At 42.3% G+C, this 15,456-nt stretch overlaps 1 protein-coding gene and 1 long non-coding RNA gene across 5 annotated transcripts in view; one reads left to right on the top strand and one right to left on the bottom strand.

The window, feature by feature from the left end:
- EIF2AK3 (eukaryotic translation initiation factor 2 alpha kinase 3) overlaps positions 1-10,874 on the top strand; it is a 35,151-nt gene extending 24,277 nt beyond the window's left edge. For 3 of the 4 annotated variants that reach the window (XM_076065904.1, XM_032950483.2, XM_032950481.2), the window contains 8 exons: positions 565-687; positions 2,856-3,005; positions 3,664-4,101; positions 4,485-4,839; positions 7,649-7,813; positions 8,655-8,756; positions 8,882-8,944; positions 9,320-10,874. In XM_076065904.1, the coding sequence (XP_075922019.1) occupies positions 565-687; positions 2,856-3,005; positions 3,664-4,101; positions 4,485-4,839; positions 7,649-7,813; positions 8,655-8,756; positions 8,882-8,944; positions 9,320-9,502 (1,579 nt within the window). In that variant the 3' untranslated portion in view covers positions 9,503-10,874. The remainder of the gene's footprint in view (positions 1-564; positions 688-2,855; positions 3,006-3,663; positions 4,102-4,484; positions 4,840-7,648; positions 7,814-8,654; positions 8,757-8,881; positions 8,945-9,319) is intronic. The other variant, XM_032950482.2, reaches the window with a different exon arrangement.
- Positions 8,426-14,401, bottom strand: LOC142924163 (uncharacterized). The gene is made up of 3 exons (XR_012941327.1): positions 14,179-14,401; positions 11,758-11,863; positions 8,426-11,648 (listed from the first exon to the last, which is right to left on the bottom strand). It is a non-coding gene; the product is annotated as an uncharacterized LOC142924163 (long non-coding RNA).
- Positions 14,402-15,456: the final 1,055 nt, after the last annotated feature.

The following is a 15,456-nucleotide window of genomic DNA, read 5'->3' as shown; positions in this document are numbered from 1 at the left end:
GTGGCAATCAGCCATTACCATCTTCACATTATCAATCATTGTCGTCTGTGTGAATTATGATATTTTTGCTCAGTGTCTCTCAACTGCAGTGGGCATAATCCCCACTGGCATGACTGTTTCTTAATTACATATTTTTTATTAATATGCAAATTATACCAGTGCGCACTGCATGCACCTGATGGTTGGATATCACCAAAAGCTGAACCATGGGGGTCGTCAGAACTAGAGTTGAGAAATACTGTTATAGATTATCGGCCATGATCTAGCAGTTTAGCCAAAACATTATTTAGCTCTAGTAACTCATTTTTCTACATGACAGCCTTTTCACAGTTTAGCAGCAGTTTTATAGTATAGGATCACTTTATTATAGCTGCTTGTGAAAATATGCATCTTAAACCGAGCACACTGTTAGAATGCTTGTGTAGAGGCGTTCCAGCACACGGCTGGAGTCTTGAACAGGTTTCTTTCTTGAAAACACGAACCGCCGTAGGGCAGTTTTAAGGCAGTGGCCAAAGGCTCCGAATTACTTTACACATCCCCTTATATACTTCTCTGCTTTCGCAGGTACCTCACCGACTTCGAGCACGTGCAGTGCCTGGGGCGCGGAGGGTTCGGCGTCGTTTTCGAGGCCCGGAACAAAGTCGACGATTGCCACTATGCCATCAAGAGGATCCGCTTGCCCAACCGGTACCAACCAGGCCCTTCACATTATTAGCCTTATCCTACTTAATTGTCTTTTTTTTCTATGCAAATGTACAAATGAGACAGAAAATGAGAAAATGCTACAAACGAGATGGTGAAAAGGAAACGCAAACAATACTTTCTTGAATCGAGTTGTAGCATTCATCGAATCGCAAGGGAGAGGGGTACATTTACATGGCTAAAGCATATGTTTAGTGTGTGTCTTTAGGTCAGAGCCTATGACCAAATCTCATCAGGCCTCAAGCTCAGTTGGGCTAAGCCTGGATGTGCCTGAATGCATGACCACATTCACTCTTGGTTGTCGTAGGCTGCTGCGAGGCAATGCAGTGGGCCGCCTAGAGAAGTGCAGCAAAATACATGTTTGTAATCTTCTTATCTTCTCCCATGTCTATGCTCATTGCCTTCACCAACCCACACTGACCAGCATGGTGAGATGTGGTCATATAAACCACCCTCCGATACAGCAGTAGACCGACAAAGGACCGTGCGTGTACACTGGCATAGGGGATACCAGTATTAAAAACCCATTTAAAACATGAAGCAAAAAGGTGTGATTTGAATCGCCAATTACATGGGTGTGAAGCCAGGCTAAGTCCCTTGAAAATGAAAGAACCTATTGATACGCCCTATGCCGTTACACCAAGATCCCTGTGACACCGATAAATTGGCAGTGCCTTCAATGTGAGGAATAGGAGTGGGCTTATTGAGGCTAACTGTATGGGCCATTGAGGAGAGTGGAATATAACCACCGCTTTTAAAATAAATGAAAGAAAGATTTCATTACCATTTACACGAGGGCATTGCACTGTATACAACACACAAACCACCAACCCTCGCGCCTGAACGACGCGTCAGGGTTATTTTATCAAACCTTGCCGTGCTGGTGAACGCGCGAAGGAGCATAGACTTGGAAGAATCAGTGTAGTACAACTATGGATGTTGCTGCACCACCCTCTGCTGGCCACCGCATAGCCCACAGCCTGTAACAACCTAGCATGCATGGTGGCCTGCAGTAAATGTCAGGAGTAAGCTTTAACTTCGTAAATCAGTAATGTTGAAGCATAATTAGGACCCTGTCCTTGGATAGAAACCCATCTTGGTAATGCATGTGTAGTCCGAAATGAGGCCAACTTAGAGAAAGCACGTGAAACATACCAGTTGTGGAGGAGGATGCGCTTGAAATAGTGCTTTGACTCTTGGAAAGATCATTGACATTGGATGCTGCATAGAGCTCCAAGTGCATCAGATAAACGTGAAGTAACCACGTTAAATTGAATTTTGTTTGATCCTCGCCTTAGGGAACCTTCACCCTTATCATTCCAGTGATTGTTATCTGATGTTATTCGGTGAACTGGTCTTTTTTAGCCCCTCACCCCACCCCATCCCCCTAGCAAACTAAGTGCCGAGTGTTCCTTTACACGAACCTCCATATTGGCACCGTTAAGTGACCATTTCGTTTCGAGTCCCATTTATATTTTTTGTTGTTTTTTGTCTTGATTGTACACTTTCATCCGCTCGTGAAGCGTGAACATAATATTAATATATTATTTTCATCCATTGTCAATTAATTCTTAGATGCGCTATTTTATGCTTGTTTCATGAGAATCGATTTTAATTGATGAATGAGTGTTGTTAAATGCCTACTTTATATGAACGGACTATTATAATTACACATTCAGATGCCACCAAACAGTAATTGCTACGTCGTGCCAGGGTTTGGCACAGAAAGCAGAAAAGCTTTAATAACAAAGATGCATTGTTTCGTAAATCCACACGCACGATAACTGGTGACTCGGAGAAGAGAGGCCGACCTGGTGATGGGAAATTGCCCACACCGCCGCCTCTTTTTCGGATCAGCTGTAGCTCCATACAGCCGCAACAGGCACAGATATTTCGATTTAAAGCTTTCGTGACTGCAAGGATTCATCTTCTTTGGTTCTTTCGGTAAAGTCACGTCAAAATTCTCACGACGTTTCGGCTGAAACGTCGTGAGAATTTTATTGTGTTATTTTATTATTTTATTCACATTCTACGTGACTTTACCGAAAGAACCAAAGAAGGCACAGATATTTTACTCGATTTAATCCACACGTCGTTGAGTGCCTACTGTATACAAATATACTGTACCTTGTCGCGCTGGTTGTCTCGCTCAGGATACAAGCACGTGAGAAGGTGATGCGTGAGGTGAAGGCTCTGGCAAAGCTGGAACACCAGGGCGTAGTTCGCTACTTCAACGCGTGGCTTGAGATGCCGCCACAGGACTGGCAGGAGGAGAAGGACAAGCAGTGGATCAGTGACTGCAGGCGAGTTCATTAATGTATTCCTTTGCAGCCATTAATACATTCTTAATTTTTAGGCCTTTGTCAATTCACTGCTGAGTGAAGGTCTTACCATGCCATGTTGGTCATCAGGGTTGTGGAGCCTTGCTTTAGTCTCCTGGTCAGTACTGGTTGGTGAAGGGTGATGAGGGGGGTTATATCCCAAGACCGGTTCATGTAACTCGGGATTGCTGTAAGCCATGACCAGGAATCAGACTCATGTCGACAAGTACGAGCGTAGAATGCTAATCACTGCACCACCACTCGACCACTTTATATATTAATGTCAATAACTTGAGTTGATGGCTTTGCTCGATGCCCAGCAGAGAATAAGCATAATACAATTGGCAGTTTGATGGGTTAGTTTTTGTGCTTTCATAACACTGTCATCCGTTATTGTGTTTAGGTGAACATTTTCTACTATGTAGCAAGTTGAATTATTTCAAAATATTTTTACATTATCTTTCATTGCATCTAAATAACATTTGTTACTTCATGATTAAAGGTCAGAATTCTGTTTATAACTTACCGAATTTGTATGTCTTTGTAGTAATAGTATTCTCTTGTAGTTGTAAAACTCTACTCGTTGAAAACTTTATATTTTTTAATACATCACTTGCTACTAATGTTGTTTCTCATTTAGCAGTGAATGGGTGCTCAGTTCTCAAAGCCCGGTGGAATCGGAGAAGTTCCCTTCCCATCTGCCACTGAGGCCCATGCCACGGGAGAGCACTACCCTGTCGCGCTCGTGGAGTGATTTCGACTTGCCTTCCATCTCCTTCCTCGTTAACTCATCAGCGGTCGACACGCAGGGCTCTCTGCTGTCCTCCGACCTCTCGTTCATCACTGAGAAGTCGCCCGAACCACGAGAGTGCCAGGACGACAGCCTCCTCACAGAGTGCGAGGAGTCCGGGCCCACATCGCAGGATACGAGCCTTGTGAGGGGTGCGCAGCACACGGACGACTCGCTGGACATTGTATTTGAGGACTCGGGGTGCGGGGAGAAGTCCAGCAGGAAGATGAATTCTGGTGCAGCGGGGAACCCAGAGGAGTCCCACATGCACAGCACCTCCACAGATAGGTGAGTTGGTTAACCCTGCCCCCTTTACAAAGATTCATGAGGAGTGGTGGGGGCATTGCACGGCTAACATCAGTGGTGAGTGATATCGAAACCAGTTCTGATCCCCCCTGCTTCGCCAATCCGCAATGACCACGTCAGTCGTAGCACTGGTTGACTACTTTTCACAACACTGGTCGCTGGTAAAAGGGTAGGAGGCAGGGACACGGACAAGTTCGCATATCATTCGCCATTGCTATTAGCCGTAGTCAGGAGTTGATGCCACGTAGCAAACCACTCACCGCTGTTTACCACCACTTGACCAAATTATGAAAATGGGTGCGAGAGGTTGCCATTCCTTGTTGGAACATTTGCGAACTTTGTTCTTTCCACATTTTTATTTCCAGCTCTTCGACAGACTCCAACAAAGCGGCGACTCCTCCGGTCGAAACCGCGAGCACCAGCACAAGCTCCACGGCCACCCAGCCCAACAGGCCTACGTCGCTATTGCTGAACGAAACGCACACGGCGCCGATGCCGGCGAGGACGCACGTGGACGCGAGCACGGAGACAGGGCCGGTACCCCGGCTCTTCCTTTACATCCAGATGCAGCTGTGCCGTAAGGACAGCCTCAAGGAGTGGCTCAACAGCAGGACAAATGCCGCCGATCGCAGCCGCGCTGAGTGCCTGACCATCTTCCAGCAGATCGTCAACGCCGTGCAGTTCCTGCACGTCTCCGGCCTCATGCACCGTGACCTGAAGGTGCCGCACGGATTTTACCCTCAAATTGTACATACAACACTGGGTACAAAACCACATCAGCTTTAATGTGTGCATCTTCTTTGGTTCTTTCGGTAAAGTCACGTAGAATGAGAATAAAATAAAACAATAAAATTCTCACGACGTTTCGGCCACAACACAAGTGGCCTTCAGGTGAAAGGAACAAACCTGTCGGGACGACAGAGCTACAATGAACGCTGCTAAGATTCGCAGCGTCTTTTAAGGTGGTTGAGAGAAGTGAGGCACCTTGACAAAGGGGTTTACATATCAAACAGGAGAATTTACCATTGAAATAGTTGAGGGATTAGCTTGTGACTGGTCAAAGCCTACACATCCACAGAGGTACCTAGTGCATGGACGCCAAAGGAGCTGCAACAACTCAACTATCATACAGTAAACCGATGTGAAAAAAACCTAAGTCTAAATTACATCAATATAATAAATGTACTCAATATATTCTTCAATAAGCAGAGCTATTAACAGCAACTGGGTATACACTACACTATATAATGAATACCATATAGTAAACAGATAAAAAAACTAAAATATAAACTACCTCAATGTTTTGATTTAAAGCTTTCGTGACTGCAGTAATTATATTCTTAGTTTTTTCGGTAAAGTCACGTTGAAGAGAAACAACAAAATAACAAAATATATATATGTTTTTTTATTTTTTTTTTATTGTTTTATATATATTTTGTTATTTTGTTGTTTCTCTTCAACGTGACTTTACCGAAAAAACTAAGAATACCTCAATGTTATCAATAAACTCTATATATTCTCCAATCAGCTGAGCTACCAACAATAAGTCGTTGTATATCACGATGCTATATGGTGAAAAAATAGGTGGATTCTTACCCTTCACATCAGCACCACGGACCGCTACGAGCCCCGTTCAGACGGACGAGTCCATCCATGGTCGGAACAGAGGAGAGAAACAGCTGCGAGGCACTGTTATAATCATGTTATAAACCATTCCATTAACCGTGGTGTGAGAAGTATCAAGAGTCAATGCCAGCGAAAGAGCTGCGGTCTGAAGGTCACCATAAAATAATTAATTAAGAACCGAAATGGTTTAAAACATCTTTCCAATGGTTACTAAGCCAAAATCCATCTTCTCGGTTGAAATTGTCTCTGTGCTTGTATATGTGGATAGCCTCATGAACGAATCTCTCATGGTAGCCAGGTTGGCTTGCAAAGAACCTCCGTCTTGGAGAAGTCAATGTCATGTGAGCCCATTGAATTATAACAGTGATCTGCCACGGCGGAGGAGTTCGTTCTACCGTGTTTCAAGTCTGCTTTATGTTCGCGGATGCGGTCCGAGATATGTCTTTTGGTTTCTCCAATGTAGCTACTACCACAGAGGCACTTTAGTTTGTAAACGCCCGGGTACTGTATGTCTGGAACAGCATCTTTTACAGATGGAACCAGATCACGGATTTTATGTACTGTGTTGAATCGGACCTGGATCTTGTGTTTATTCAGGATTTTGGAAATCTTTTTAGTGACCCCTGCAATGTAGGGTAAGGTGATGGTTTTGAGTGGCTCCACAAGAGGATCCTTCTTCATAACTGGAGTGATGGCTTTGCGGATTGTGTAGTCGGGGTAACCATTAGCCCTGAGAGCCTGGTGTACGTGCTTGAGTTCACTGGTAATGTGTTCCTGGTCGGAAATGCATTGGGCTCTATGGTATAGAGTCTTGATGAGGGAGTGCTTCTGGGATGGATGGTGGTGGGAATCCGGTTTCAAGTAAGCATCTGTATGGGTAGCTTTCCTGTAGACAGAGTGGCTCATTGAGCCATCAGGTCTCCTTTTAATTAAGACATCCAAAAAGGGTAGCTTGCCATCTTTTTCCACCTCCATGGTAAATCTGATAGCTGGGTGTATGGAATTGATGTGGTCCTGGAATTGGTCTAGAGCAGGCTGGCCATGTGGCCAGATGACAAAAGTGTCATCCACGTACCTCTTCCATAAGATCGGGCGTAGAGTGGCAGTCTGGATGGCGTCAGTTTCAAATTTTTCCATGAATACGTTGGCTACAACCGGAGACGGGGGAGCCCATTGGGGTGCCCTCAGTCTGTTTGTAGAAAGTTCCATTCCAGGTGAAGTATGTGTTGGTTAAGCAATGTCTCACCAGGGGGGGGTACATCAGTATGCAGTCCTTGATGAACCAAGTCTTCAATGATAGCGATGGTGTCAGGTACTGGAACTTTGGTGAACAAGGACACCACATCAAAACTGACAAGCAGGTCGTCTGGGGACAGGGAAATGCCTTTGATTGTCGATACCAGGTGAGTAGAATTTAGTACCGCAGAGGTGGTTTTTCCAGTGAAAGGTCGCAGTATATCAGCAAGAAAACGTGCCAGTTTTTATAGGTGGGGGAGTTGATAGTAGAGACGATGGGATGAAGGGTTGTATCTTCTTTGTGTATCTTTGGAAGGCCATATAATCTTGGTGGTCTGGCAGCAGAGGGTTTCAACGAGAACTGTTTGGTCTGATCAATTAATGCTGTTGAATCAGAGATGATTTTGTTCATTTTGGTAACCAGGCTGTTGGTGGGATCTCTTTTTATTTTTGTATAGCTGCCATCGTTGAGTAGTTGTCAGCTTCACGCAAATGGAGTGGTGGTTGAAGCGACTTGGCAAGATTACGTTTGTAAAAGTTAATCGGTAGATTGCGCGTTGTGGGGTGAGGTAATTTACATCTTCTGAACTATTAAGCATTGCAATCTAACAAATGTAATGTTAATGTATAATTTGGGTTTGTGTGTTCTTTATTTCTGCATTCACAGCCATCAAACATCTTTTTCTCGCTGGATGGAGTTGTGAAGATCGGAGATTTTGGGTTGGTAACGGGCACGGAGCACGAGGAGGAAGGGGCGGTGCTGACTCCCATGCCGGGTCATATTCACCACACTGGCCAGGTCGGCACCAAGCTCTACATGAGCCCCGAGCAGGTGTGTGCAAGTGAGCACGATCACTATTTGTAAGACTCTTTCACACCTGTGACGACGACCCTTTCCGCTCGTGATATCTTCACACCTGCAACTACTTCCCACATTTGCTGTGTTATAGGCAGTGTGTTCCTACGCTCTCCAACTGATCCTTGTGGTGGTACCCCGGGGTACCAAATAATACAAAATGGCCGAGGCAATTAAATATTTTATTTCTGGGACACTATTTTTTCCAGGGGTGTATCTAACTCCGCGACTGGGGTGCCAATCAATCCGAAATCAGTGCTACTCCGCGATGTCGAAACGCAGCGAGGACAATTGTGCTGAAACCCTGAACGTTCATATGCACCACAGTGCATCGTGTACAGCTCGTCGAGATGAGTCGATTGACGCATTGCCGACCATCAACAGACTAAAAATGACTGCATCACAGGTTCATATGCTTTCAGGTTGAGGTTTTATGCTAACATAGAAACTATAGAAGACATTATTGAACCACACACCCGAATGCCACAACTGTGTATATGGCTGTTGAGAATAAAGATCCTTACAAACCATAGAGCATCTGTTTAAGAGTAAAGTGTTTTGTATTGTAGAGACACAGCATGACCAACATGGAGTTTATTTTTTATTTCAAACGGGCAAACACATAAAACTTGCCAACATCAATCATGCATGAAGTTATGAACGTATGGCATGAAACAACGGAGTAAACTTGTGCAACATTGTTAGAACAATTTTTGGCTACAACCGATTTGTCAGGGTTTCATATTTGATGTATTGTCAGATTACTATTAAGTGCTGTGTATTTATGCTTTAAAGTCATATTTATATTTTGTTACAGCTTGCTGGCAGAGCATACTCTCATAAGGTGGACATATTTTCTTTGGGCCTCATTCTGTTTGAGCTGCTGTGTCCTTTTGGCACACAAATGGAAAGAATCAAGGTGAGCATATGCAGTTCTTCAAGTCCTGGATTCTGGCTACTGCAAAATGCATATGCATTTGATTTTGAATAAATAAACATATGTATGCACGTTGGGAAATAAATCATGCCTTTTTGTCATTGCAGACACTTTCTGCTGCCAGAAATCGCATATTCCCTGATCCTTTTGTGACGAGCAATGTGGATGAGGTAAGTGTTGTGTATGAATTGTGTGAAGATAGTTCCTTGAATTTAATGTGCCCCATTGTTCCAAAGTGTAATCTGTACAAATAATTGTGTATTTGTAAGGTTTTACAGTGGGAAAATTACTGGTAAAACAATGTTGTTGTTAACCCTCACCCCCTGGAATTTTGACAATTCAATAATCTATTTGTCGCATTTGTATTGTCTGCTTTAATTAAATTTGCCTAAGTATGCAATGTATTAGCATAATATTTGTATTATAATTCTCACACTCACAATTCTACACATGCATTTTTCGTGTAAGAACTGGTTATAATAGTGTTACTTGCTCAGTATTGAAAATACGGCGACACGTTCACTCGTGTTTTTTTGTGCTTTCAGCACCAGCTGGTTGAGAGGTTGCTGGCTCAAGACCCGTCACTCAGGCCAGAGGCGGAGGAGATAGCCCAGGCTGCACTGTTTGCAGAACTCGACCCGCCCATAATCCCCGTCAATCGCCAGCATTCCCGAACACACAGCCTCTCCGGCATAAGATTACGTTCCAACTCATTTTCTAGTACATAAGCGCTTTTGGTTGTTCTATGTTGACCTGGGGTTGGTTAGATTTTGTACATTGTGTATAATAATACAAATTCATACATGCAGAATTTTGTCTGTGCTTTTTTCTGGTTACATTGAGTTACAAAAAAATCAAATTATCTTAATGTTTCACTGCTTAGTTTCCTGATAAATGTTAACATTTTACTTGAATCTTTTGCTGTTAATAGGCCAGGACCATTTATAAATACTGGCAGCTTGTCTGTTTACATTTTTCTTTAAAATCTATTTTTTCCATCCAGTATGTTACCAAAACGAATACATTACATGCTCATTATGGAGACATGTACAATGATACTATTTTGTTCAATGTTAACTTTTCTAAGGCTACCTTTCAGAACAACTTAACTCTATGGATACCTCTAAATTAATGGAATGCTCCACTAATTGTCACCACCTATACTAAATAATAAAGTTTTAAGAATAAATAGGTGTGACAAGTGTACGATGAAAGTAAACCATTTTATTTAGGGATGATAACCTGTACATATGGCATATCATTTGGTTAAAGCTGCAGGAAATAACATACAATAATTTCTACAGCTCCAACTTTATACCCATTTCAAGACCTGACTTGTAATTCAAAATAGATGTTCATGCATAACAGTTTTTCAGTCCATATGGCAATAGCACAAAACGTCCTCTAAGCATTGGCAAATGTAAATGGTCTATGTAACACGGAGGTACTGTTAAATAAATGTCCAATACAATGCAAAAAAGTCGTGCAAAATCCAAAGCGCATATATTGAAGGATGAGCTAGAAATAAATCACATGGAGTTGCTGTTGTTGGTGATGAAGTATTTTCAAAGAAAAAATGAACCGGCACAGCAAATAAACAAATTTAAGTAACTCTGAACAACAGTGCATAACAGTTAATAGGCACAGGGAAGCCTAAGAATGAGGTAATGGTTCCTCCAGGAACCACAACATGGTGGTAACTTGAACAAAAATGAATGTAACAAGGTGTGAATGATTTATGAAAGCAAGAACAAGGGCTTGTATTCAACAAAGTAACGAAAACCATTAATATTTTTTTATTTTACAGTATTGCAATGTTTGACGTGCACAAACTGTAAAAAAAAATCAAATCAATGGTTTGTATATTTTGGTCTGTCTTTTAAATATAAAGTTTTAAATGTAAATTTTTATGAGTTATAGGTTAAATCCAGAGCAATGTTCTTTTGTGAAACCTGTAAATTAAATTATTTTAGGCTTTGGATATTCTTTTTGTGGTTGACATTTTAAGTGCAATATTTTATGGTGACCAAAATACCATGTTATTTTTAAACCGATTAAAATAAAATGTCCACGAAAAATATTTTTGTTGACACCAAATGACTGGAAATGTGTGCTTGTTAATTGCTAGAAAAATTAGGAGACAAGGGGTGAATAGAGCTTTAGGGTGTCAGAAGGAAATACATCACATACTTTACTTATTAAAATGAAACGCTTCAATTAGGGGCCGTCCATAAATGACGTCACGCACCTGGGGGGGGGGGGGCGGTCAGACATGTGACGAGGGGGGGTTTGAGAAATGTGATGTCACATCAAAATGCTCAACTTTAAATAAATATAGACAACACGTTCTATTTAATTAAATAGACTTTTTAATAAATGTTTTCTCCTACAACATCAGAGTGCAGCGCCACATTAAATACGCACTACAATGACTAGTTTAAAGCGATTTGAAGAATGTTTTAATTTGGGGGCGGGGGGCAGAGCTTTGTGACGTCATATTTGAGGGGGGGGGGGTCTGACTTTGACGGGGTTTGGTTAAAAATCGTCCAAAATCGTGTGACGTCATTTATGGACGGCTCCTTATACCACATGCAAAATCAACTTTTACATAACCATTTTGGTTACCAACCAACCATTTTTTACAGCTCCAGAAGTTTTAAACAACACACAAATGTGTAAAAAGGCAATGTATTCATTTCTCCGGAGGTGGAATGGCAACTGTGGCAAGGCAAGATTGAATGACCTCCAACCAGTCCTGCTCCATCTTTTCCTTGCAGTCGTTGCATATTTTTCTAACTTCTTCCGTGGAGTCCAAACCAAACGTTGGATCAGAACCCATAAATGTTATGTTTATCATCAGACGGTGGGCTTGCTCTGTTAAAGAGAAAAAATATTACAAGTCTGCAAAAATCAGCAATTCCACCTTGGATTAAAACAGAGCTCGTGAGCTTACATATGGTTGATAATCAAAACAATGCCATACCAGAGAGAGTCGATATCATCTCACTCATTTCCTCCAGCTCCCGTTTGATTGCCTCCAATTGCAACAGATGCTCCGTGTGTTCATCCAATCCCAACAGATCATTTTCCTTTAGAACAAGCAGAATCAGGTAAGCCACAAGACATCGCCTTCGTATTAGTTTCACAGGACAAAGCGGTGAAATATGCAGTTTCGAGAAATTGCAAGGCACTCGTTTTGGCCATACATTTCCTGTATATCTTACGGGATTTCATATAACTAGCATACAGTAATGTATAGAAACCCAGTTTTAATCTAGTAATATTTACCTTGTTTCATACATCTCACATGCCACGTCTTTTTAAGTGAATTAAAAAAACTGCATATATAAAAAACGTACAAGAGATGCAGTTGTTTACTTGTTTACGTATTGTTACAATGAACTAACCGACCCTGCACTTGGGCAAGGCAGGTATTTGGCTCCCTGTTAGGATTGTATTTCCTTCATGAGGGAAACAATCACTTGTGGTGTTTTAAAGAGCTCTTCAGAAGACTGCACAAAACGGAGGAGTTTGTTCTGTGCGTCGTGTTGGTGGGTCACTGCAGCTTAAGCGGACTTAGTGCACGTGGAACAAAAGCACACACAGCCTCTATGCAATTATGCCAAAAAAACCATAGGCGGTTCTTGAATAATTTCATTGTGGTGCTCTTGTTTTTGGTCACCATCAAAATAAATTTGAGCAAATGTGACCGAGAGGCCGACAGTGTTCCCAGTTAATGACAAATGATCCTTATGGCGGTACCCCGGGGTACCAAATAATAACAAAAAAATGGGCCGAGGCAATCAAATATTTTATTTCTGGGACACTTTTTTTCGGGGAGTGGAGTGAATCGTTCCACCCCTGAGGATAGCGATTTTGTTCGGGTGTACTGTGGACGAACGTGTGTTGCAAGAGCGTCGCTCAATGCCCTTTGAAAGATGAGTGAGGATCGCTGCATGTTTGCCATAAACTGTGCGTGTGAAACGGCAAAAAAAGGGATCTTTTGTTCCGTCCAATTTATTTCAAGGTCGTAGCGCCAGACGATGAGACGAAGAAGCCATTTGGAAGTCTCACGGTAGAATTGCTATTATTATTTTATGCACGATGTCTCGCAAACTCGTGGTCGAACTCTCCCATGCACCCTGCGATTAGGTTTTTTTCCCCCCCCCCATGAAAGTCAAACCGATGTTTAAGATTTCAATGCTGGAATATAGCCAAAGTAAGTGAAAACCCAAATTAGTGTGTTTTGTGTATGGGTGCTTGTGTGCAGCGATAAGTTTTTTTTTTTTATCATGACATATCTGCTATTCGTCCAAATGAAATTGAACATTTTACCTGCAATGTTTAATACAGTCATTCGGTGACTGTGCTTCGACCATCCCAGGTAAATTACAAGTGGCCGTAACCTAGATTAAAACCTATATCCCTGTGGTTCTGGCTTAGCTCCCTGACCGATGAGGCACCCATCATTTAATAGTCGTACAGGAGAAATTGCAAACTTTGAATAGCGCATCGTGAGTACAGCTCGTCGAGACGAGTCGATTGCCGCATCTCCGACCGTCAACACAGACTAAAGATGACTGCATCACGGACATTATTCAAGTTAAAGTTTCATTTATTAGGTATAGCCCTGAGCAGGAGGTACTATGCTACCCCGGGGTACCGTACAAAAGGTTCAAATGTTGACAGGTTTCGTCCTCACGAGGACCGATGTCACCAAATGCTCACTGCGTGCTGCCAAGTACCATCAGCTTGTCTAAATGCCGACAATTACGTCTGTGAATGACGAGAAAGCCCTATATAACTCAATAGGCTATCTCTGTGGTTGTCTGAAACTTGTGATTTTTACAGCCGTGAGCACCTTTTATACGATTTGTTTCTCATTCATGGATGTCCTCTGAACTGGACGCTCTTATCTGTAGTCGATGTACATTCACCGCATGTTGGGCTGCAACTTGCGAACTAAACACATTCCCCGTGTCGTTACTGAGACACCTTTTTCATTACAAAATGTAAATAATCTTGTTTACTAACTCTCTACTTGATCGAACTTTGGCTTTTCCACCGATTGCAAAGGGCTCGAGGTCCCGAAACACGTGCAACTTATTAAAGACCATTATTTAAACGCACAAGGGTACCAAAATAGAGCAGCACCTTAAGAAATGTTTTATAACGTCAGGGGAGGGGGGCGTCGTGGGAGAGATGGCGGGAAAATAAAAAAAAATTAAACCTTAGGAACATCAAACAAGCAGCAACTTGCCAGGGCTATCACGGGTTCAAACTTATTGTACATTCCCACAAACACAGTACTTCACTTAAAAAAATACCATTTGTTTATAGTCGTGACGGTGACGCTTGGAATCAGTGAATGCAAAACTAAAATCGCTTTAAGGGATTATCTCACCTGCGAATCGCCCATTATAACGAGGTGTGACGTCAGCAGCAATTAAATATCCTTCGATGTGCAATTGACCACCTTATAGCGGAACCTATACGTGCGTTTACTTGTAGAGGTCTTGTTATTTCGCTTAAATTATTGTCATCAGTCCGGGCGCGATTCCAACTCCGCGAACTGGTTTCCCCCGCTTCCGTGTGATGAGCGCGAGCCCCGTTTACAACCCCCCCTCCCCGTACACCCCTTGTAATTGACTTTGGTCTCTTCCACGCAAGAGCTTCCTTAGGCGACTCGGCACGTGTTGGGTCGTACCATGAGGAGAAATAGGGGTGATTAAATTATCCCTTCGCTTATTGCATCACCTCTGGTTGTTGACGCGATTTGCACAACTCGCACACAATAACGATCTACAATAATGTGGCCCGAAGCCAACAGCGGGAAGGATTCCGCATTCTTTGACGGGAGCAAGTTTTGATTTAAAGCTTTCGTGACTGCAGGGATTCATATTCTTGGTTCTTTCGGTAAAGTCACGTAGAAGGGAAACAATAAAATAATAAAAATATAAAACAATAACATAAAACAATACAATTTTATATTTTTTTTATTATTTTATTGTTTTCCTTCTACGTGACTTTACCGAAAGAACCAAGAATATGGGAGCCAGTTTGTTCAAATAAGAACGAACCACTTAGGAAAAACATAAAATGGAGATGACATTTTTTTCCTGGCATGCCCAACTCAAAATTTAATTTATTTGTTTTTTCATTTATATTTTATTTTGTAGATTTTTTTTTACCTACGTGACTTTTACCGGAAAAAAATCCCCAAAGAGTATGAATCCTTGCAGTCACGCAAGCTTCAAATCTAAAATCTAATGTGAGGTGTTTGACCGTACTTCACCACGCTGGTCATTTGCGAATTGTTGAACAAGGGGGTGGCAGGACCGGTTAAATCTGTGAAAATACCGGACATCTGTGGAAAAGAGCTTCATAGCTCATCGGGTTTCTCCAGTCTAAATACAGATTCTGATATCCCTCGAACTCGATATCTTAGCTCGTTCCAAGCCTCTATACATAAACCCCTTAAGCTGTACATTAATTAGAATTGTACGTCCTGAGCATTGCCCCCCACCCCCCAAGAGACGAGCACGACACAGGACACATATATAATTGCTCCATTTTATTTTCAGAAATTGCCCGTGGTGTGAGGTTGGGAGGGGTGGGACGCAATGTAATTCTGCGATGCTATTAAAGCCGTGGTTGAGAAATGTTAACTCCGTCGCCTGGT

The sequence above is a fragment of the Petromyzon marinus genome, chromosome 9 (assembly GCF_048934315.1).
Source record: "Petromyzon marinus isolate PM22_M1 ecotype Great Lakes invasive population chromosome 9, UKy_Petmar_22M1.pri1.0, whole genome shotgun sequence".
NCBI lineage: Eukaryota > Metazoa > Chordata > Hyperoartia > Petromyzontiformes > Petromyzontidae > Petromyzon > Petromyzon marinus.
Note: the sequence above shows the minus strand (reverse complement) of the source record. Positions and strands in the feature narration are given on the sequence as shown.